The sequence below is a fragment of the Canis lupus genome, chromosome 9, assembly GCF_003254725.2.
Source record: "Canis lupus dingo isolate Sandy chromosome 9, ASM325472v2, whole genome shotgun sequence".
Taxonomy (NCBI): domain Eukaryota; kingdom Metazoa; phylum Chordata; class Mammalia; order Carnivora; family Canidae; genus Canis; species Canis lupus.
Window position 1 is genome coordinate 246,371 of NC_064251.1, and position 24,706 is coordinate 271,076.

Below are 24,706 nucleotides of genomic sequence, written 5' to 3' on the forward strand. Positions count from 1 at the left end.
GGACCCCGGATCACACCCTGGGCCAAAGGCGGCACCCAGCCGCTGAGCCCCCCGGGCCACCCTACATGACCGCCACACGTGCGGTATGCATCCTCAACATATTCTCAGAATTAACAGAAATTTCGCCACCACGTGTATGTTCAACAAGAGCTGCTTGTCGTAATCCGTAAGATTGTAAGCATTCTAGGAAAAGATATTGACCAAGAATTTCCGCTTTAAAAAATCTGACCCAATAAAAATGCAGACTTCCAACTGCACCAGCTCTGGGTCCAGCCGACACTACCAAAAGTCTGTATTTTATATTGAGTTCTTGAAATTTCCTGTCAATCTATTTGTCCTAAATCGTAACTTTTAAGTTCTGGAAGACTGAGCAGAGAAACGGACAAATGTAGAGAAATTGCAGGAAACCGCCCGGGAGCTGCCCAGGACACCCTGGGAGGGGCTACACGTCATGGGTCCATCTCACCCACTCGGGCTGCCACCAGGTGCGGGCGTGCTGGCCGTGGCGGGCTGAGTCCACTTCCAGCCAGGCACCCTGGTGTGGCCGAGGCCACTAAGACACCTCGCGGGTTTCTCTTCGTGGCCGCCCAGTGTGGCCGCCAAGTGGTGAGCGTCCTCCCGAGGCCAGCCCGGTGGAGAACCTGCTCTACGGGGCCGGCGGGGAAGGGCCCACGCGAGGACGGCTTAGCTTCGAGTCTTTGAGCTCCTGCTGCGACCAAGCCCAAGTACTCACAGTGAGCGAAGGTGCTTCTAGTTTTGCCACGTGTGTCAGCTGCTTCCTTTCCTCCCAGCCACCCCCTAAAAGCACAGCGGGCAGCCACTCGGGGGGTGGGGGTCCCACACAGTTACCGAGGGCCCCTTGCCTCACAGGAGCCCAGAAGGTTCTATCTCTAAGTAACCCCAGGCAGAACTGTGTGTGGCACATGGTGCCCAGCTTGAGGCATGAGGTCCCCCGTGTCCAGGAGGGAGGAAGGAAGGATGGATGAAAGGAAGGGAGAGAGGGGGGAGGGAGGGAGGGAGGGAGGGAGGGGGGAGAGAGGGGGCCTCCCCCAAGCCGGCCTCCGCGGGGCTGTGTTGGCTGCAGCCCGGGACCCTGACCGCAGGGCCTTGCGCACGGCCTCGGCCCCAGGCCTTCTGCACTCACAGGTAAATGGCTGAAAATACTGTTTCATCAATATTTTACCAAACTTAACAAAGTAGGACACGCACAGCTTGCCACGTGTGTCAGCTGCTTCCTTTCCTCTTGAAAACACAGCGTTTAGCCAAGCACAGACTCCGGGGTGAGTTCAAGAAGTCAACTGTGCGGGTACCTGTGTACGTAACCAGTTCCTAAATCTGTTCAGATTGAATTTCTAAACTGCTCTAATTTCACATTTTCAGAATGAAACTGGCTTATCTGAAATATTAGTGTGTTTCAAGCAAACACAGGTCTGATAACAGCGGCCCAACATAGTGATGGAAGCTCCCGCAGGCCCGAGGCCCCTTCTCCCGAGCGGGACGCGGCCGAGCGCCTGAGTCACCAGACCTCCATCCACGCGGAGAGGGGAGAAGGTGGCCCCAGGCCAGCCGCACACGCTGCCCGCGGGCCCCGGTCAGGCTGGAACGCGTCTCTGGTGTCTTCACCTGTTTGCTTTCGCTGCAGGAGCTTATGCGATACTTCACCAGGATTTCCCAACACGGAGAAATGGTCCGTGTCAAACAGAAAGGGACTTTCTTTCTCGTCCGCACCAGGGGGAAGCTGCACGCCTCTACCTGCCCTGAGCCCCAGGCACCTGGTTTCCAGCAGGCACAGCAAGGAGCAGATCTCATCCCAAACTCAATTCTGTTCGCCTGTAGAAGGTTTAGCTCACCCACTCACCCACTCACCCACACACACACACACACACACACACACACACACACAAATGGGCAAAATACACTGGTTTTACCCTAAGTAGCATTCACCCCACCGTGAAGTAAAGGAACTTCTTAGAGAAGCAGCAGGCGATCGTCTGCTATCCATCCACGCAGTTTTAAAGGGCAAACCACATCGCCGTTTTTGAGTGAAACACAGGACCTGCCCGTGACTCAGTCTTTGTCCCCCGCGTCCTAAGAAGCGAAGCTCCCCCCATTTAACACGGTGGCAAAACACCCGAGACTCCTCAGGCGCCTTCATGTCCCAGCAGAGCCGGAGCGGAGGCCGAGTGAGGTTACCAGACGGGGACAGGGGAGCGACAGGGGTGCGCTCTGGTCACCAACCACCATTTAACTACTTCTTGAAGAACAAAAGGGTTATCTTCCCTCTGGAAGTCTGCCATTAAGAAACGCTGAGTGAGAACAAGACGTAGCTTTGAGCAATGCTTGCCATTTCCTGATTTTTCAGGACAATCTTGCCCTCGAGGAAGAGATCTGGGACTCTCCATCCCCAGGCCCAGCCCACGCTGCAAGCTGCCGGCTGGGCTGGCTCCACAGGCTGAGTGGGCGCTGCCCAGCGCGGGAGGGCCCTGCGGTGCTGATGTCAACAGGGGCTTGGCTTACAAAAGAGTTTCAGGTGAGGAAATCACCGCAAGGTGACAACAACACGCAGGCTGGCAACAGCCGGCTCCTTTTTCTTTTTCTTCTTGCAAATTAGCTTTTGATTACTGGTGAGAAGGTATCCCATGGCCGGCGCACGACCATCCGGGGCCACTTTAACCTTGTGTTTCAGTGTTCTTAAATTACAAGCGGCTTTCCAGGTAGGCCTGTTTACTTTTCCACAAAATAATTATTTGGCCTCTTAATCAGTGTGTAATGCTTAATAGGAGTTTTTAAAGCTAACCAATTTCAAAGCACGATTGAATCTAGCTAGACCCCTGGTTTCTGGCATTTGTGAGACAGGGAGGGTGAGTGCACGCCCACCAGGAGGCTCAGCTCCTCCGCCCTCCCCAGGGTCCCTCTCCCGAGCACCTGCCAGGCCCCCCTCCTGTGACCACCACCCTGTTCCCCTCACCGGGCGTCTCTACTTCACGCCACAATGACATTCTCCTCTCATCCACTTCTGCAGGATCCACTGGAGAGTTTGTGAAAGTACAATTAAAGATAGCACGGTTTTATCGTGAGCCAGGATTAATGGGTTTAAAAGCCGACAATTAAAATGTGGTCACTTATTACACACCGAGGGAGGCAGGTCTCGAAGCACACACCCCAACCGATACTCCTGGGGCAGGGAGGCGCGCACCCGCAGCGTCCGCCAGGCTCCCCGGCATCATGACTCACCTCCCAGCCCGCCCACCCGCCCCCGGATGCCCGCAGCCCAGATGGACGGGAAGAGCTGGAGCACAGGTTCCCTCAGAACCTGCCAAACTGGCCCGAAACCTGCTGGGCACGGCTCCCAAGGGCACTGGGTGATCCCACCCTGGGACAGGCGCTGGACAGGGGACAAGAGGGGCCTTTCCACACAGACTCCCAGGTAACTCAGGAGAAATCCGGAGTCTCCAGACCCCCCTGCTAGTTACTGGCCCCCGCGTGTGCGATCCCAGGGACGAGAACCCACCCTCCCCGAGATGGAAGGGAGCCAGGGAGCCAGGGAGCTGGGGAGTTTCTGCGGACACTGGACTCTGTCCGTCACTGCCGTCTGGTCCCTCATGCTCGGTCACTTGCTCACAACCAGTCCCAGCTCAGGAAGGCCAGGGTTCCAATACCCCCTTGATGCCCTCCCAACACGTCCCAGACACACGGTGGGGCCTGCAAGACCCCCCAGGACCCCCACAGAACGGGCTCGGCTGTACCTCCTCTGCAACAACCGCTGCAAAGACAAGTTCGGTCCACCGCCGGCAGTCGGGTCCAGGCAGACTGCGCGGTGCGCCCGCTGGTCCCTTCCAAGCCCTCCCACCAAGTGCCACCGACCAGGAGGGGAGTCGAGAGACTGGGACCCTCTCAGGTGCAGAGCCAGCTCACCGGGCCCCAAGCCGCTCTTTCCTTTCCTGAGTAACAGATGGTGACCCTGGCGTCAGATGTGCCAGTGCCCCTCAGCCCCCAAAGCTCGGCTCCCCTTCGTGTGGGACGCACACGCTGCAGAGAAGAGCTCACGACGGCTGCGTAGGCCGCCAGCAGGCCGGTCCAAGTGTCCAGGGGCCTGCGACCTGCCCAGGCCTGGGACCCACAGACTCAGCTGACCCCCGACCTCCACACCCACGCCACGCGGAGGCCAGGCTTAACGTTCATCAACATCTTTCTGTTCACTGATACTTCGCTTTATAAAACCAGGGACCAGTGAGCAACAATAAGCTCTGAAGTCGCAGAAAGCAGACCTGCCTGTGGCTAAACGAGCCCCCCTTCCCAGAGCCAGAGGCCTGGGCCCGCACACATCAGCGGGAGCGTCAGGGTTAGGGCCCCGTGGTGCTGGAAGCAGCTTTCCCCAGGAACAGAACAGTGTGCGTGACGGTCCCTGCCCTTCTGTGTGGCTCTGGACACGCAGGCTCCTGCCCTCCAGGGGAGCACACCCCCACTCCGGTCCCTCTTCCTTGGCGACCATTCAACCCTGGGCCCTGCTTCTCCCATCTGGAGAAAGGAGAGACACGGATTCCTATGAAGCTTACAGCTCTCAGATGCATTAAACTGCAAAACGAATGTGTCAGGACCGTCGCTCCGAGGCGGGAGCGACCCTGTAAGGAGCCGGAGCCCAGAAGCGGTCGGTGCGCGTGGGCTGCAGGCAGCCGGGACCTCCCAGCAGAGGCAGGCCATGCCGGCTGCCGAGCAGGGCCTGGGTGTCTGCCTGCGGCACGGGCCTGACCCGGCGCCCACCTGCCGCACACTTGGGCAAGCGTCCTGAGCACCGTCCCTTGCTCGTCCTCAAGGGAACGGGGAGAGCCACAGCCCCTACGGACAGCTCACGGCGCGAGACACACCAACCCAACGAGTCTGACTGTCCTGGGACTGATGTCAACAGTAAGTACGTCTTCTGCTTTTATTCTCTAGTTACAGAAGCAACTTCCAAAAAGTTGAGGGGCAGGACAGAAAAGCAGCCGGCAGTGCCCCCCCTCAAGCCGGCTGACGGTGCAGCGGGGACAAGACACGGCAGGACCAGGGACCTGGGGGAGGGCGCTCAGGAGCCTTGGCTCCGGGCAAGGGAGGCTGCAGCCCTCCTCCGCCCCCTGGGCCTGCGTGGCTGAGGGCCACCCTGCACAGCACTGTGCCTCGGCAGACCACGGCCCTCCTGCTCCGCCCGCACCTCCTCAGGTGGGGCGGCTGGGAGGAGCCAGGCCTCTTTACGACTTCCTCCGAAGCACTCTATCTCCTTCCACGGGGATCAGAATCCTCAGACTCCTCTGGAGGCTTTGCTTTGATGTGGGAGTCAAGATGGAGCGATACAGGCCCTGGCCACACGTCACAGGCCGTAACCAGGCCCGAGGCCCCTCTCCCGGCCCTCAAATCCTGGGGATGTGGAGCACCTGGGACAACAGAGCGATGCTCCAGGCCCCAAGCCCTGCGCCCACAGGGAGGGGCACAGCAGCCAACACCCTGGCTGTGCTGGGCCAGGAACTCCTGCAGGTGTCAGGGAACACCGGAGGCAGAGGGCCCGGCTTCCAGGCGTGACACAGGCAGGGTCTCAGGCAGACCACAGGGCGGCATGTCCTCAGAGCTGTGGGAGGCAGCTGCCACGGCCTGAACACCATTCTGAAATCCGCTCCCTAGTAAAAGTTGTCAGGTAAGTATGACTAACCAGACAGCGTGCTCAGGGCCCCGCCCCTGGTGACTTAAACCACAAGAAGTAGAGACCCGACATTCTTCAAATCAAGGAAACTTACTTTAGTCCAAAGACAGAGCAACAAATCACAGGACTAAAATTAACTTAAAAATCCAGTCTAGGGGATCCCTGGGTGGCTCAGCGGTTTGGCGCCTGCCTTTGGCCCAGGGCGCGATCCTGGAGTCCCGGGATCGAGTCCCGCATCGGGCTCCTGGTGCATGGAGCCTGCTTCTCCCTCTGCCTCTCTCTCTCTCTCTCTGTGTCTATCATAAATAAATAAAAAAATAAATCTTTAAAAAAAAAAAAATCCAGTCTACTGGTAACATGTTTCTCTTGCACTTTTCTCAAGCAAAAAACTATCAGACCCTAAAAGTGGGGCATGACGTCACAGGAGTGCAGGCACCTTCGGGAGGTTCAGCTGGATACACACAGCAGACGCCCAAGGGCCAGGGGCCTGGACGTGCGGTAGGAGCCCGGCGGGCTGCAGTCCACACAGGGTCCTGGTGGGGTCGCGAGCCTGCCAGTTTCAGTTCTTGGACCAGAAAACCAGAGATATTCTATTGTTCCTGCCTCACAAACCTGTTCCCCAGAGTGTGGACTTTGGTTTCAAGGGCTCTGATGATGAAGCACGGTAAGAAACGTGGCCTTGAGTAAATTCCGGGGGCAAGCCCATAACAATTAGAACATTAAGGCTGGACAAAACGCAGCCCCCTCAAGAAAAGCAGCTTCGTTCTCCTGCACCCCCGAGCCGTCCCCAGGAGCTCCTTCCACGGTGGAGGCCGTGACTGTGAAGCCCCAGGTTCTCTCTCAGCACAATACACACGCACACTCAGAAGCACACCTCACCTGAGTCACAAGCTCCCCGCCTGTGCACCCTCCACACCACCCCAAATGCCGACCTTCACCTGCGGATCTGCAAGCCACAGGCCAGCCAGAGCCTCCAGAACATTCCTCCTAGACACTCTGGCTTGAGTGCTCGCTTCGGCAGCACATATACTAAAATTGGAACGATACAGAGAAGACACTCTGGCTTGAACTGCTTACCCACAAAAGAAGAACTCCATTCTTGAGCTGCTTCATTTCTAGAGCTCACCCTTAAAATTATATTATTAGCACATTAATACCTCCTACTTATGGGAAAGGCACCACACCAACTGCTGCCCATGCACACTGTCGTCAGGAGGACGTGACCTCAGGGACAACCGCAGGGACACACCCGATCCCGCCAAGACTCTGGTGGACTTTACCTGGAAATGGCGGCCACGAAGGGCTGCAGCTCCCGGGGCTCGTAGGCACGTGCAAAGGCCCAGCACACATAGCAGGCGGCGTCTCTAACATTGGTGCCCACGCTGCAGGAGCCCCGCTTCTCCTCATAGGTCAGCGCCTTCAGGATCACGGGAACAACTGGGCACAAGAGACAAAGACTGTGAGTTCGGGGCAGCAGCATGCCTGCTGCCTCCCTGGCGCCAGAGGCAGGTGCAGTCCACCCCAAAGCCACCCGGTCAGAAAGCAAGCACCTGGAAGGAAAAGAGGAGTCGGCCGGCTTGAATCAGGTGGAGACTTTTTTAAGAAGCTGCCCCCAAATCACACAAACAAGTGAAAATGGGTTCAGAATGGCCTGGAGATGCCTGGGTTCTGCTGGCCACGGGGACCGCAGAAGGGAGCCCACTTCTCCTTCTGGCCAGAAGCCAGCCGCCGGTGAGCAACCTTGAGGAGGACCCCGAGGTGCAGGGGCCTTCCAGCGCTCAGTTTCAGAATCAAGGACCCGGATGATGAAGCAAATCAAGCCCAAGGCTACTTCTATGTTAACTTTAGGAATAACCAAGATAATTACCTAAAATATCTGTAATATATGAATTTAGGTCCATTAACAGATTATCCTCCTGGTTCCATTTGCAAATGTAATTTAATACTGGACATGTGATTTCTGATGTAAAGATATTACAGAATTTTAAGATCCATGGTAAGGATACTGGAACGTTTCAAGGAGCTAAAATGTTAGCGTATTTATTTGCCGTTTGTTAGATTCATGTATTTCAAGTACTTGGGAAGAGTTTGCTTATTAAGACATGTACACTACTTCAAAGATACATAAAATATGTTACATTTATGCGTAGCACTTAAAAATATGAGAATTTAATGTTATAAGGTTTAAGATAATAGGCTTTATTTTATTTTTTTAATTTTATTTATTTATTCATGAGAGACACAGAGGCAGAGCCACAGGCAGAGGGAGAAGCAGGCTCCCTGCAGGGAGGTTGATGCTGGACTTGATCCCAGGACCCTGGGTCACGCCCTGGGCTGGAGGCAGACGCTCTACCGCTGAGCCCTAAATAGGATTTTCTGAAAGACCCTGCTGTAAATCCCAATTTACTGATCCAAAATCAACAAGGATGCTGCCATAAAGCCCACTGACAGCTCACCCCGTGTTTAAAAAGCATTACGAGTAGAAACCAGAGAGTATCTGCTCTCCGAGGTGAGTGAGCTCGCATCCCTGCTCCGAGGCCCCGGTGGCGCTTGTCATAACTACGTCCAGTGCAGGTCTGACCCCAGCCCATGCCCTGAGGGGTCATCAGCTGCGGGAGGCCCTGACGACCACATCACTGTCTGCACACGGCCAGAGCCTCCTGTTCCGGCGGCCTCACACCTCAGGCCACACGCCGTTGACACAGAAGCCTCCGGTGCCGGGGCAGGTGCTCGCTGCAGACGACCATCACACATCGTCCCCGTCAACCAGCGTGGGACACGATCACTGACAGCACAGGATGGAAGCTAAAAGGCAGCGCCCTGTGTGATCCAAAAGGCAGGACAGAAGGGACCAGCCTCAGCCCCTCGCACACGTGTGTGCCCGGGCCTGCCCAGGACCCCGGCGCTGTCAAGAGCACCTCGTGGTGCACCTCACGCCGTCCTGTTTGACAAGACCAGAGAGGTTACGTGTACACAATGCTCCAGGTAGGAGTTTAAGAAAAATGAAGCAGAAAAAAAAAAAAAAAAAAAAAAGAAGCAGAAAAAAAAAAAAGAAAAAGAAAAAAGAAAAAGAAAAATGAAGCAGCAATTATCTGAACATGCAACTATCATCCCAGAAATTATCTTCCAGAAAAATGTACCTAGAAATAGCCTTGGGCAAAAAAAATCAAAAGAAACAACAGTAGGACTAGGACTATCAGACATATTTCATCTCTGTTTTTCTGTATCTAAGGATGTTTGAATCTTTTTTTTTTTTTTTTTTTTAAGATTTTTATTTAGGGCAGCCCTGGTGGCTCAGCGGTTTAGCGCCGCCTTCAGTCCAGTCCGGGATCGAGTCCCATGTCGGGCTCCCTGCAGGGAGCTGCTTCCCCATCTGCCTGTGTCTGTCTTTCTCTTTCTCTCTGTGTTTCTCAAAAAAATAAAAATAAAAAATAAAGATTTTATTTATTCATGAGAGACACAGAGAGAAAGAGAAGGAGAGACACAGGCAGAGGGAGAAGCAGGCTCCATGCAGGGAGCCCGACGTGGGACTCGATCCCAGGACCCAGGATCACGCCCTGGGCTGAAGACGGCGCTAAACCGCTGAGCCACTGGGGCTGCCCGGGATGTCTGATTCTATATAAATAACAAGAAATAGATTTGATTCTGTGCACTTTGTATATAGACTGGTGATCATTTTTAATTCAATTATAAAATATTAACATAAGTTTACTTAAAATTATGTAAGTATACTCCAAAATAAATTATTAATAAGTAAAAAGCTCAAAGACACGGTGTTGGGATCCCTGGGTGGTGCAGCGGTTTAGCGCCGCCTTCAGCCCAGGGCGTGATCCTGGAGACCTGGGATCGAGTCCCACGTCGGGCTCCCTGCATGGAGCCTGCTCCTCCCTCTGCCTGTGTCTCTGCCTCTCTCTCTCTCTCTCTCTCTCTCTCTGTCTCTCATGAATAAATAAATAAAATCTTAAAAAAAAAAAAAAAAAAAAAAGACACGGCATTACCACTTATGTCTATCTCAGCCAGGAGAGAGGATGGGACCAGCCCGGGGCACCTGCACCCACCGCCCCAGGAGCACAGGCCACCAGGGACCCCAAACCTGAGGCCCACTTTCTTGCCAAGTTCTCATTTCCTCAGCTGAGCGACAGCAGGACAGCCCATATGAGATGTGCCCCTCAAATTCCTCAACCACCGAAACTGGGCCTGTCCCCCCGTGTCCCACTACAGCCAGAGCCCCACACGCGTTTTCTGGAGCCCGGGTGAGGGCCCGGCGGCCATCCCAAGGAGCCCTCCTCGCCTCCCTGTGGAGCTGAGGCCAGCCGCCCAGCAGCCCCGCCGAGCTGCGTTCTTACCCAGCCCCTCCCTTAAGGCTGCACCACCACCCCTCTCAGGCGACGCACTTGGCAGAGCTGCCTGCCCACGTGGCTCCTGGGCTCCCTCCAGAGAGGCCCCAGCACCCCAAGCCTGTGTCTCTAGGCCGCCGCGAGCGCTGCCTCTCCTTCCTGCAAAGGCCCTGGAGCCTTCTCCATGCCAGGCAGTCTGCAGAACAGACTCTGCTTCCACCAGTCAGGACATCAGGAACTAAGCTCAGTTTTCTGAAGGAACCGCCGTCGGTCCTCGGGAAGCCTGACGAGGGTCACCATTACGACCCACGGAGCATGCACAAGTGCCAAAGCCAACGCGAGGCACCACCGAGGCTGCTGCAAAGCAGCTACAGCCAATTAGTGAGTTTTAAATCACGATCTCAACTTGAACTAGACCAACTCTTAAGGCTTAAAACTGGTGTTCAGCAGTTCTACCTGGAGGAAGGCCGGGTCACTTGAGCTGCTGCTAGTGCCCTGCATCGCTCACAGGCACTGTCCACGCTAACAGGACAGCCCAGTCGGCCCGACGGACGTCAAAACTAATAGGCTGTGGCACCTTTAGGAGGAAAGCAGCATATAAACGCGGTTCCGCTGCCACGCCAGGTCCCTGAGACCGTCACTGCAACTCAGCCACCCGGACAGCTCTGGGTAAGACCGTTCAGCGATTCTATAGCCCGAGGAGCATCTGGATGCTAAGCGCTGAGTCCCAATTTACCGGTCCACTGGACAAAATCAATTTCAGGGCAGATGAGTAAGAGTGACAGTGGCCAGTGCTGTGTATGTGGATACACGGAGGCGCCACAGCCTCTGCCACACTCAAGACTGCTTGGTGCCACCTGCCAGCAGCCTGCCTCCACACAGACACGGCCCCCCCCACCCCAGTCCCGCTCGGCCTGGAGGCCGGTCCCGCCACACCCTGGGGCCTCACGCCACGTCAGGGAGCCCAGCGGTCTGTCTCCCAAAGCATCACTTTGCGGGCCCGTGAGGTCAGCCGGTCGTGCTGGTCTGCGCTCCACTCGCCATCTCCACCAGAACCTGCACACAGACCTCATCACGCTCTGACCAACGGCGTTGGGCAGATCACCAGCCTGGGCAGCAGGTCCAACGTTGGCCCACCCGGCCCACTCTGCCTCCAGGAGCGGCAAGACTCAGCCCCACACGGCAGGGGTGACAGCAGTGGGCCACGGGCTGCGGTGGCCTCCCCCACACAGGGCTCCCTGGCTATCCCCAGCGCCCGCACGTGCCCGCGTGCCGGGTCTGACGACGTCCTCCCCAGAAACGGGTCAGAGGAGCAGAGGCCCATGCTGCCCGGGCTCCGAGGGGCCTCCCGCCAGCCATGCCACCCACATGGCCACACGGCCCCACTCCGCCCAAGTCCCACAGCACAGATGCCCCTGAAGTCCTGCTCTGTCCTACTCAGGAGCCTGAAGGCCCCACCCGGACGCTGACCACAGGCATCCGCGGTGCAGGTGAAGGGGCAGCCGGCAACTGGCAAGGGCCTCACTGGACAGGGTCCATGCAGAGGGCAGCGGGGACGCACCCCCCACGGTCGCCAGAAGGGAACCTGATCTGCAGAAAGTGAAACAGCTCTGAGGAGAAAAGTGAGATGGTGAATTTCTAGAACAAGAAAATGGAACCTTGAGCTTGTTGGCTCTGATTTATCCCGAGGTGGCAGCAGGAGCCACGGCCCAGGGTGCCCGGCTGTCGGCGGGGTCGTGCGCGGCCTCCAGACCCCACGCGCCCTCCCGCCTCTTCCATGCAGGAGGAGCCCTGGAGGCCCAGAGACTCCAGCCCCAGGGGCCACGCAGGCCACGCACGCAAGCTCCCAGAGCCCGGGGACAGTCGCTGCCCCAGACGTTGGGAAGAAGTCACTACCAGAGAAAAAGTTCAAAACCTAACCACTCTTTCCAGATTCAACAGGTTTAAAATAAGGAAACTCTGCAATAGCTTTGAACAAAACCCTTTCTCATGGTTCCAATTACACACTGCAGATGCGTGTCAAATATATGAGACTCCCCAGAGGGCTTCCTTTTGGCAACCTGGGGCCCCGCAGTGTAATTTAAACACCCTTCTCTCTAGACAGCGTGTTGTCTAACGCCAACCGCCTAAGGACAAAGCAGCCTCCAGGTGAGAGAACCGCCTTAACCCCTGGAGCGCCGCAGCCCCGCGGGACGGCCCCCGCGGGAGGGACCCCAGGCTCCCTGCAGGGGCAGAGACCCTTCCGCTGGAAAAGACGTCCCCAAGAGCCAGCACGGGAGGCCGGGCCTCGGGGAAGTCACGAGCTACACCCTGCAGTGGGGCATTCGCGGCTGGAGCCGGGCCCCAGGAGGCCCTGGGACGCCCCCCCAGGGTGTCGCACACTGGGGCTGCAGACCCATGAGAGCTCCAGCCTCCCGGACGGTGCACACCCGCAGACACCCTCAGCCACCGCCTCAGAAATGCAGCCTGACTTGCTCGGGAACAAAGCCTGAGCCGAACGTGCTACGGGGCAACAGGAAACGGCGGACAGAGCAGCTGGTTCCAGAGCCACTCAGCTTCAGTTCCCACAGACGTTTCTGGAGCGCGGCCCCAGACGGGCCTGCAGGCAGCAGCGGCCACTCCTCCAGGCCGCTGGGGGGCCTGGCCCTGGAGCCGACGCGGGGGACCACGCAGCCCTCCCACGCAGCGTCCCTGTGGGCGAGGCCCCAGCTGCCATTGGGGCCCGGTGGGAGGCCAACGTGCATCTGTCACGAGACCTCGAACAGATGCTCCTCGGGGGGCAGCAGGGGCAGCACGGGTCCGGCCGGGCGGATGCCACAGTCTGTACAACGCACATGAGCCCTGGAGAAACGCCACGGGGAGGCTGGTGCTGTCAGGGCAGGAGCCACACGCTCTCCTGGGGCAAGGACCTCTGAAGCCACGGCCACGGGTGAAGCACAAGCAGCGCCGCCTCCAGGGAACAGCACCCGCCACCCGCCACCCCACCTGGTCAAACACACCCGAGCCCGTGCCCGACGGTGGTGACGGCAAGTGAGCGAAGACCACTCAGTACGTCCCACAGCTAGGGGCTCGGACTAAACCCACGTCCCAGGCTGTGAGGAATGCGGGCCCCCGGGGCTGCCAGCCCAGGTCCACGCGGCCCCCACACCGTCCAAACAGCCCACAGAACCGGTGCCCAGGAGGAAGGAGCAAGGCTTCCAGATTCAATCTTTAAAGACGACTTGTCTGAAAACATTAAAACAAAATACTGTCTCAACTCCCTGAACACCTGTTCATCAGTCCCGTCGCTCCGAGGCCACCGTAAGGTGACCCTGTATGTCAACTCTATTTCCACAATCGCAAAAATAAATAAATGGCAAAAAACAGACTTCTCGCCCGGCCCAGCAAGCCTGCTCTTCAGCACTTATCCCAGAGAAATGCAGGCTCGCCTGCACACGAATGCTCACAGCAGCCCTAGTCACAATCCCCGGACACAAACCACGCACGCGCCCTGCGGTGGGTGGATGTTGGAACGCACAGCACGTCCTGCTGGGGAGGACCGTCCACCAGCGGAAAGGGAGCAAACGAGACACACCCGACCACACGACAGCCTTGAGAAGCCTTGCTGAGAAGGTCGACGTCAGACGAGGCGTCTGCAAGCTCCCCGCAGGTGACCTAGCTGCAGAAGGAGCCGCCCGGCAGCGCTGGGCCAGCAGCGGGCACGGCCAGGATGGCACAGCCGGGATGACACACCAGCTGGGAGTCAGAGGCCTCCGCCGCCACTGCTGCCGCCACCTGAAATCAAGGACACAAGGCAAAGCAGGGCCGGGCGTGTGTCTCAAGTAAGGTCAAGCTGCAGCTCAAACCACGCGGTGCGAGGATGGGGGGTGGATGGGAGCCGCAAGCCCCCGCCGGCCCCTGCACGCCCCCGTGCCAACTGCACAGCGAACGCAGGTCGGCCGGCGTTACCCAGACGCACGGGACATGCGGGACTTGCTCGTAAGCACAAGTCACTGACGGAGCCCAAATGACCAGAGAGCTCACAATGTTTCTAAAACGACATCCTAAAATAGCAAGAAGAAAAAGGCAGACAAACGTCGTCGTTGTCAGGATGAGGAACGCATCTCTCACGGTGGGAGACGTCCCTTCCCACGGAAGCAGCTGAGCGATGCTCCCGTGAGGAGTGCTGTGGCCTCGGCAGGCAACACACCAAAGTGAGTACGTGCACGCGCCATGGAGGCAGCGGCCTGTAAAAGCCCGCGCACCCCAAAACTCTGAGCACCCGGCTCAGGAAGACCAGACGAAGCTGCCAGGAAGGCCGAGCGCCCGGGCCGGCCAGCAGCGATCCCGGCCAGGACGCCATGGAGCGGGCGAGGGACCGCGGGCGGAGCCCCACCAGCCGCTCGGCCACTGGGCCCGTGACCCCCGGCACGTGGCAGGGGGCACCAGTCCGCACACAGACTCTCACTCAGGGTCAGGAGCGTGACCAAGCAGCGGGCGCCAGCGCATCACGCGGCCTCAGTGGCCCCAGATCCCACCTGGCGCCGCGCTTCCCGGGCGGCGGCCTTGGCCTGTACCGGCGGCAACGCGCCCCTGCTGCCGAGAACGGAGGAGTCAACTGAACCGGAGCCCTCAACCCAGGTCACGTGCCACCCGAGACAGCGCCGCATGACAGCAGAGCACGCGTCACCTCAAGAAATGCATCCTGTGACCCACGTACTGAGTCCTGAGGACGGTCAGCACCCGCAGCGCCAGGCCCTGCGTCCACCGCAGGACGCGGGGACAGGGCTCCCCCGAGGGACAGCAGCTGGCGCCAGCCCTGTGAGCCAGGACGGCGGCAGTGCGGACTTCCAGGCGATGAGAGCTGCGGCTCCGCACAGATGCCCCCGGGACACCTGCCCAGAGCCCCCACAGCAGCCCCTAGAGAGCTGCCCGGCCACCCGGGAAACACGGGCACAGGGCGCTGCGGCGACGACACGCAGCACAGCACGGAGCCCAGACGCTGACCTCGTTCAAGGCCAAGGGCTCCTGGCCAGCGGTGCTACGGGGCAGCCTTCGGGTAAGCCCCGGCACCCCCTTTCCCCCCCAGTGCCCTGGCTGCCAGATGTAAGGAAGGGCCAAAGGTCGAAGCAGGGCCGCCCTGATCGCTGCGGGCTCTCGGCAGGGCAGCAGGGCACCCTTCCACAGGCAGCTGCCCGGCCTGTGTGGCTCCAAGTGACCCCGCGCGGAGCCTCGGCACGCCCCACCACTCTACGTCCACGACGCTGAAAACACGAGCCTCGGACGCTCAGACACCAGAAGGGCACTTTGTTAAAAGAGAATGTTTAAATGTCACTTTTTGTGGACTCCACTATGGAACAACCAGAGGATCTTTATCCTATTTTAAGAGACGATCCGAGGGCGCCTGGGTGGCTCCGTCGTGCAGCACCTGCCCGCAGCTCAGCTCATGATCCCGGTCCTGGGGCTGAGCCCCACGTCGGGCTCCTGCTCGGTGGGGGGTCTGCTTCTCCCTCTGCCCCTGCCCCTCCCCCAGCTCATGCTCAGTCTCTCTAATTAATTAAAATAAAATCAACCGAAATACACCCACGCGCAGAGACAGGACATGAGCAAAAGCCCCTCCTTGCTTCTCCTCACTAACCCCTCCGAGTGCACGACCGTCTCTCCCTGCCAGTCTGACCCTGCCGGCAGCACTGCCCGGCCATTTCACCCTGCGATGAGCCGGACACACCCAGAGCCTGGCTGCCCAGGGCCCAGAACACAGAGAGGATCCTAGCACCCCTCTTGTGCCAGGCTGTGCCCCTGCACACGTCTGCCCACTTTCCTCCACGGCCACCTCCCACCTGCCCTCTGAGGTCAGCACTGGAAGGACGTGTTGTAGGCTGCATGAGTCTCTGCCACCCAAGCCCTATAGGGTCCGGAGTTCCCAGGGGGGCCTAGCCTTCTCCCCACATTGTGCACAACTGCAGAGCAGGGCGCTGCTCGGTCCATACACTCGGGCTGAAAAAACATCACCGTTAGGAGCACAGCTGCTTCTTTCTTTTTTTTTTTTGAGATTTATTTATTTGACAGAGAGAGAGAAAGAGCACAGCAGGAGGGGCCGAGGGAGAAGGAATCTCAAGCAGACTCCACGCTGAGTGTGGAGCCTGAGGCGGGGCTCAATCTCACGATCCCAAGGCCACAACCTGAGCTGGAACCACAGAGGATACCTACCCGAGCACCCACCCAGGTGCCCCAGGAGCACAGCTTACGAAGACCGCGGTGTCTGCGCTCCTCTCTCCCTGCAAACACCTCCTGTTGTTCTTTCAAATCAACACTGCCGGGAGGTTCCCAGATGGTGGCGTCAGCCCTGGCTGCCGTGACGACGACCTCTGGAGCTCCCGATCACCTCCCCAGAGAGGCAGCTACAGGACAAGCCGCGGTTACAGCACGAAGTCTGGGTCGCAGGCAGACCCCCACCTCCCAGCATCAGGCTCGGATCCTCCACTGGCAGAAACTGCCCCAGAGGCTTAACACCCACAACTTGAGAAGCTAAACCCTGTAACGTAAAATACACAGATGAAATCTACGCTCAGATTATTAACAACAAAATAGGTAAAAACCAGGAATGAGCATTACTCTTTATAGTGAAAAGATCTTTCCAAAATACGTGAAATGCCTGAGCGGCTCAGTCAGTTAAGCAAACGACCACATTTGATCTCAGCTCAGGTCTTGATCAGCAGTTCAAGCCCCTCACGGGGCTCCACATTAAAAAAATATATATGTACATTTTTAAATAAATTAATTCAATTAAACACGTGCAAGTCCAATCTGACAGTGGAGGAGGTGCTAAGGCCAGTCGCTGCTGTATGCGCACCCACACCCACCCACACACGTGAGTACGCGTCACCGTGTTCGAGTCACTGGGTCACTCTGCATCCGGTGTGTGCGCCCCACAAGCACACTGCCGTCCCACGGGGCTGCGGCTGGGACCCCCTGCGTGGTGGCCGAGCGCCAGCCTCCAGGCACCCTGGGCCTCCTAGCCCACCGAGGGGCTCTTCCCACCTCGTCACTTGGGGCCCATGTGTAGCTGCCCTATAAGGCTTCACGTCTCTGGTCAGCACTTAGACGAGCTGCACCTGCCCGGGAGCCCGATTCTCAAGTGCCTCAAGGATGACAGGCGACCCCCCACCTCCCCCTGCAGACCTGGGCCTCGTGCTCTGGGTCTGGGCCCTCCACGCACACTGCCGTCAGCACTCTGTCCGTCCTTCCTGACAGGTGCCTCCCTCCGTCCAGGGTCTGGGCCACTTTCAGGGCCCTGCAAGCACGCCCACGTCCCACACCAAGCCTCACCCCCTTGAAGGTGGACTGTCAGGTTTAATCTGATCGGTAGTGAAGTGGAACAGAGGCCAGGCAGAAGTTGGTCGAAACAGGCTTTTAATGGGCCGCGCTCTCGGGCCAGGTTCTGCGGCCCGCGGGGGAGGGAGAGCGTGGGAGTCGGCCCAGGGGCGGGCAGGCGGGCTTTTTAAGGGGGGAGGGGCAAGGGGCTGGGTGTCTGTACAGGGTGACAGCTATTAGCCACATTGCTGGTGAAGTCGGCCTGGGGCGATAACTGCCCAAGGCCTTATATGGGGTCCGGGTAAGTACGGTTCAGGGTCCCTGCAGAGGTCCGGGCACCCCCGATGCCGTGTCCTTGGGTGGTCTGCTGGTGGGAAAGTTCTGAGGCGGGGGCCACAAGGCGGGGGGTCCCTGCCATTTCGTTGGTGCCTCCGGATCCCCCTGGATCCCACTGGCCCAACGCTGACCACGGCCACCGCCAAGGGGACAGCAGGACAGACTTGCACACCATGAAGACCAGAGTTACCCACTGGCTGGCCTCTTGGCAAAGTGGTGAGGTCAGTTCAGGATAAAAAAATTACTCCCAGAGTCCTAGTTACTTGGCAGTAGGGAAAACGAGGAGAAATGCAATCTCTGAGCACTCTGCGGACCCCTGAACACAAGGTCGGCAACTGAGCCTCAGGAGCTGACGGACGGCCTCCAGGGAACAGGGCAGTGCTTTTCCCGCAGAGCCCACTCCACCTGCCCCAACCCCTACCCATCATCGTGTTTCGGGGACACAATGACGTGAACCCTGCATCACCACCCACTGAGAACAAGCAAGCAATGTCCCAGTGGCAACCTGCTGGGACCATTAGGTTCTGGAGCTGGGAGACGACCATGGGGCCTGCAACCCTGCTTAAGGCGACGTCGGTCAGGCCAGAAGAGGAACCAATAATGGGACCCCAAGGGGAGAGTCAACAGGGTCCCCTTGCACATCGTGCACACAACGGGGAGGCCCGCACAGAACCAGGGGACGCCTGGATGGCTCAGTGGTTGGGCTCTGCCTTCGGCTCAGGGCCTGATCCTGGAGTCCCGGGATCGAGTCCCGCGTCAGGCTCCCTGCAGGGAACCTGCTTCTCCCTCTGCCTGTGTCTCTGCCTCTCTCTGTGTCCTTCAGGAATAAGTAAATAAAAAAAATAAAATCTTTAAAAAAAAAAAAATGTCCACAAGGCACACGTCCTGACAGTGTTACAGTGAATTCATGTGCAAGTTGTCACTGAGCCCACATCAGGCGGTGCACTTTCTGTGGCATTTAGAAGGCTCGGGGACTGCACCTCTGCAGGTGCCGTGGCATGGAAGGCAGACGGGATGACCTGCTGTGTCCTCCTCCACCACCCACTGCGGGCATCAGCCCTGCTCTAAAGACAGGACCTGAGGTCGGCTCGTTTGCTGGCCCTGTGTTGCCTCACAGAATGCGAGTCCAGTAGAGCCCCCGACGGCGACCTGACCACGTGACGTGGGGGTGACGGGCAGGGGCCCCCTGCTCCAGCTGACAGCCGCACCCCACCGTGCAGCACGGTACCTGCACACAGTAGGTACAATACTGTTTTGAGCACTTCTCTCCCGTTCTTTCTCCACAAATGCACGTCCTTTGCAGTTTTCTAACACTGGTTAAGCCATTCCTCTTGGAAACATTTCCCTAATGTGTTTCACTGAAGAGTGACTTTCTTACACGTTTCTGTGTAACTGAGGATAACAGAGACACCTCTCTACCTCCCTTTAAAATACACTTAACCTCCGCAAAGCTTCTCCACATTAACGTACGCAGACAACAGAGTTCACAGCTCTGGAGGACGGAGCCTGGGCTGCTCGGTGGGCGAGCATCTGCCCTCCGTTCCCAGGATTGAGCCCCGTGTCCAGCTTGGCAGGAAGCCTGCTTCTCCCTCTCCACCCCCCAACCCCGGCTCATGCTCTCTCTCAAAAAGGTCACCTTTAAAAAATTAAAATTTAAAAAATAAAGCTTTGGAGGAAAACCTTCTCCCTGCCTTGCCTGTCTATTCAGCGTAAGGTAAATGTGACCAAACATCCGGTCTCGACCCAGGCGGTACCCTGAACAGGGGGTGAACACCACAAGAAGGAAAGTGACAAGCGTGACCCCAGCCTGGCTCTCTCACCACTAGATCCCGGGCTACGAGAAGCTCACATAAGGAAACTAAGTGTAACCCTCAAATCTTCAAGTCACCACGTCGTCAGGGCTCCCGAGGAGGGACGGGGGGCGTTTTCCATGCAGGTGACCTCCCCTTCGGCCCCCAGCCACAGAGGAGCAGAAGGAGTGTCACCAGACACCCCAGCCCCCCAACTGAAGAGGGGACGGACTCCTCTGCCACAGCATGAAGGAACTGCCTCTAAATGGCACACGCGCAAAGTCAGTCCAACCCTCGGCTCGCCCAACTGCAATAACAGTAAAAGTAAATTGTTGGCTTAGAAATAATCCCCCGATAGGGGCAGCCCAGGTGGCCCAGCGGTTTGGCGCTGCCTTCGGCCAGGGCCTGATCCTGGAGTCCCGGGATCGAGTCCCGCGTCGGGCTCCCTGCGTGGGGCCTGCTTCTCCCTATGCCTGGGTCTGTGCCTCTCTCTGTGCCTCTCATGAATAAGTGAATAAAATCTTTTAAAAAAATAAATAAATAATCCTCCGATAGAAGACACAACCTCTCGCCCTATACTCCTAATTTTTTCCGTAACGAGATCCCATAGTTCCAGACATTCCCTCCAGGATCCAACACCCCACTCTTCGTGAGCGTCCTCTCGGGCCTCATGCAGGCGGCAATGGGGAGTGACAGCTGAACCTGCCACCAGCCTTCCAGAAGGACAGCACAGGAGCCCTGACGATGGGGGACCAGGCCGGTGCACTGAGCTCCCGCAGCCCCGCGGCACACGTTCCTGCTGAGTCAGGGCTGTGCGTGAGCATCTGTCACCCCGTCAACAACGGGTGACGGGCAGTGCCACACTGCCTGGAGCGACGCCGCCGACCAGCCGGGCTCTCCCTACCCAGCCCTGGTTTATTAAGTCCCCACAACGAACGCCAAGGGTACCCAGGGGAAGCTGCCACATATGAAGTCACAGGCATGAAGCCCCTGCATGGGAGCTGCCCCCGCCCACGGCCCCGACACCCCGTGCTGGTCCCCGCGTCACAGACACGCCTGCGTCCCGCGTGGGAGCCTGCCACACGGACCCCCAGCGCGTGGACACGCCACAAAACAAAGTCCCGGAGGTGGAAATGAGACTCCCGTGGGAGGCAAACTAAACCCTGAGGAAGGAGGCCGGCCCACGGCGCTGCTCCAGGCCCTCGGCTGCCGCTTCCCCACGACGCTGGCCCAGCCTGAATCCACACTCTGTGGTAAAACTACTTTTGGGGACCCCTGGGCGGCTCCGTGGTTGGGCGTCTGCCTTGGGCTCAGGCCGTGACCCCGGGTCCCAGGATCGAGTCCCGTTCGGGCTCCCCGCAGGGAGCCTGCTCCTCCCTCTGCCTGGGTCTCTGCCTCTCTCTCTCTCTCTCATGAATAAATTAATAAATAAATAAATTTAAAAAAAAAAAACTTTCTTTCCAAGCAATCTAAGTGATTGTTCTCTGCAAATCAGACGCTGTTGTGACCTATGAGCGATCCTCCTCCCCACCAAGAGCCGGCAATCCTCCTCCCTCTGCCGCCCGGAGATCAGCACAGGGTCAACCGCCTGTCCATCTGTCCCTCTGCCAAAGGCCCCCCAGGGCACGGGGGAGGGGAGTGAGCGCCACACCGGCAGATGAAACGCCCACAGCTGATGACAGAGTGGCCCAAGTACATCAACTTGAAAGCAGCAAAAACAAGCGTTCAGGAGAATTAAAGGCTTAACCCGGAAGTCGGAGACCAGTTCTGCCGCTGAGTCACGGACCTACATTCCCAGCCCCAGAGCCTGGTCCTCCACTGGCCCCACCAAGTCTGGGGCAGGACACTGCAGACCCAGTGGGCCTGGAGGAGCGTCCGGGGGGCGACCCTGCCCCACAGGCCGAGGGGCCTTGGCCCTGCCATACGGGACACACGAAGCCGAGGGGACACACTGCCCAGGGTCAGAAGGCTACCAGGGGAGAAAAGGATCGGTGTGAAGGCCTTTAGAGTTTCGGTTCACAGCAAGCCGGCCACCGTCCTGAAGCAAGTTACCCGAAGAGTTCTCATTTCCCATCTCACCACCCACCATGGGCACTGGCCAGACGGGCATGCGCAGCACTCCTCCAATCACACCACCCGGAGGTCAAGCCTCAGCCACTGTCTGGCCTCCCCTCCCCACTGACCTGTCCCACTGACCTCTGGCCCCCATGGCCTCCCCCCACTGACCGCTCCTCCCCGTGACCTCCCCCCACGTAATACGGAGACAGCAACTGTGGTGAGGAGGGCTGCAAACTCATTTCATCCCCACAAAGCCCATTCACAAGATCAGCCCCAAAGCACCTCCCCGCTGCCACCGAATCCCTACAAGACCCTCGTTTCTATGGACTCTCATCAGATCCCCGCTATGTGCACCCATTTCAGGGCCCACGCTGACTCCACACTCAGACCACAGGACAGCTCTGTTAACTCGGACCCTGCAGCCTTGCCCGTGAGGAAGAAAAACCAAGGCCTTTGCATTTTCCTACACTGCCGATCACTGGGGCCACTTCTCAGGACACTGCCCCAAGATGCAGTTCCCTGGAGAGCCAGCGAGCCAGCGCTGGGGGCCTACAGGAAAAACACTCTCCACAACCTATAGCACCTACTGGTCAGCCGTTGCCAAAAGCAAAAGGCCGCACGGCCACCACCAGCTTCAAGGCCCCAAGTGACCCCTGGCCACCCACGGCTTCCTCAGGATGTAAGGAGGACACCTACAAGACCCCTGGGAGGCCCAGGCACGGGGTGGCCACAGGCAGCCACATACCAAGCCACCCACCCAGCCCTAAACAGGCTCCTAACAGAGCAGGAGCCTCGCATGCTGGACAGTCATGGTACAGAGGGATCAGGAAGTGTGACAGCACGTACAGAGAAAGCTCGGCACCCTCCACCCAGGCACAGTAAACCCAACCAAAATCATGTCCCGCATCCACACAGTGCACTGAACGAAGCAGGCAGTCCTCAGGGCAGGGTCACAGGAGCAGGGCTGATGCACTTCTTCCACAAGGAAATCTGAAGTCGAGTGAACTGGGACCGTCCAGATGCCTTACTGCGCAGCCCTCAATAAAGCCAGCCAGCCTGCGCTGTGTTTTCAACAGCACACGGGTCACAGCCAGACAACAAATCCGGAAGATGCACAATCTACTAAGTGAAGGGTTTTTTTTCCCCAGATAGCAAGACTTTCCATTAGAGGATTCGTGAAAATATTTTGCAGTAAAATAGCAAACGCTGACAAAACGTCTAAAGTACAGTCTTACTTCCTGAGCACACCGTATGTAAGCAACACACACACAACCACACCATTTCATGTTCACTAACATCACAATCTTTAGTTTTGACCTAAACTATAATTTCAATTCTTAAAAGTAACAGGTACAACCACATGACAGAAATTTTATGATTTATGTGACTCCAGCACATACGTCAAGTATAAATTCTAATACGTATGAATTTGATGCACTCTCAACTTCCCTTCACTAAACCATAAACTCTCTCATAAAGAATCTTACTTGTAATGAAAGAAATACCAAATATTTAAAAACAAAAACATTAAAGATACCTTTTTTTTTATTTATTTGGGGGAAGGGGCAAAAGGAGAGAGACAGAGAGAATCCCAAGCAGACTCCCCACTGAGCACAGAGCCCACCACGGAGGCTCCTGAGACCAGAACCTGAGCCAAAATTACGAGTCGGACACTTAACCCCCTAAAGATACCCTTTAAAGGCATGTAAATGCACATGTCTGTGTGTACACACACACACACACACACACCCAAAAGCTAGACATATACAAGAAAAAAGAACTGAAAAAATGAAGACAACGGTGAAATTTTTACAGTAAAAACACAAGATACAAAGACACCATCAAGAGAGTAAAAAGACAACGCACAGAACGGGAAAAATGTTTGGAAAAATTGTTTATCTTAAAAGGATCTACAATCCAAAATATACACAGAACTCTTACAACTCAACAACAAAAAGACAATTTGATTTTAAAATGGGCAACAAGGGGGATCCCTGGGTGGCTCAGCAGTTTACCGCCTGCCTTCGGCCCAGGGCCTGATCCTGGAGTCCTGAGATGGGAGTCCTGCATGGGGCTCCCCACAGGGAGCCTGCTTCTAGCTCTGCCTGTGTCTCTGCCTCTCTCTGTCTCTCTGTGTGTCTCTCACGAATAAATAAATATTAGATAGATAGATAGATAGATAGATAGATAGATAGATAGATAGATAGAAAGAAAGGGCAAAGAACTTACAGAGGCACTTTTCCAACAGAGATACACAGAAGGCCGACAAGTACATGAGAAGATGCTCAACGTTATCAGCCATTAGGGACACAGAAATCAAAGCTATGAAGAGACCCCCAGTGGATGGGCTATAATCAAAGAAAACAGGAAAGGTCAGGTGCTGGTGAGGGAGTACTGCTGGTGGGAACAGAAAATGCAGCGGCCGCGGGGGAGACAGTGTGCAGGAGGCTGTGTATGGAACTGCCTTATGAGCCAGCAGTTCCACTCCAAGATACACACCCAAACACATGAAAACAAACATTCATATGCAATTGTTCACAACAGCTGTAACCACGCTGGCCAGGAGGTAGGAACAACATGCCTATAGACTCGTGAATGAAAAGCTTAAAAAAAAAAAAAAAAGAAAAAAGCTGAGTGGCCGTTCCACACGATGGAGTACTATTCAGTCATAAAAAGGAAGGTTGTGACCCACACTCCAACGCAGGTGGACCTCAAAGACCTGCTCCGTGACAGAACCAGGCACAAAAAGGCCACGTGCCCAAAAATAAATAAATAAGTAAATACAAACTTAAAGATTAAGAGAAAAAAGGTCACATGTCATTAGGATCCCACTGATGTGAGATTTCCAGAATAAGTACGTCTGCAAACGTGGACCGCAGATGAGCACTTGCTAGGGGCTGTGGAGGCACAATGACAGTGACAGGAAATGGGCACCAGATTCTTCTTAGGGTGAGGAAAGGTCCTAGAACCACGGGCGCCTGGGCGGCTCAGTCAGGTAAGCGTCCTACCTGTGATTTTGGCTTGGATCATGACCTCACTGGTTGCGGGATCCCGCCTCCCGTCAGACTCTGAGCTCGATGGGGAGTCTACCTGAGAGTCTCCCCCTCCCTCCCCTCACTCGCTCTAAAATAAATAAACAAATCTTAAAAAAAAAAAAAAAAGGAAAGGTCTTGGAACTAGACAGAATGACAGCTGTTCAACAGAGTACATTACCAAACGTT

General features: G+C 56.9%; 1 protein-coding gene across 2 annotated transcripts in view; it reads right to left on the reverse strand.

Annotated features, from left to right (window-relative positions):
• Positions 1 to 24,706, reverse strand: part of TBCD (tubulin folding cofactor D) — a 139,944-nt gene that overhangs the window by 51,859 nt on the left and 63,379 nt on the right. For both annotated transcript variants that reach the window (XM_025468444.3, XM_025468443.3), the window contains one exon: positions 6,952 to 7,108. In XM_025468444.3, the coding sequence (XP_025324229.1) occupies positions 6,952 to 7,108 (157 nt within the window). The remainder of the gene's footprint in view (positions 1 to 6,951; positions 7,109 to 24,706) is intronic.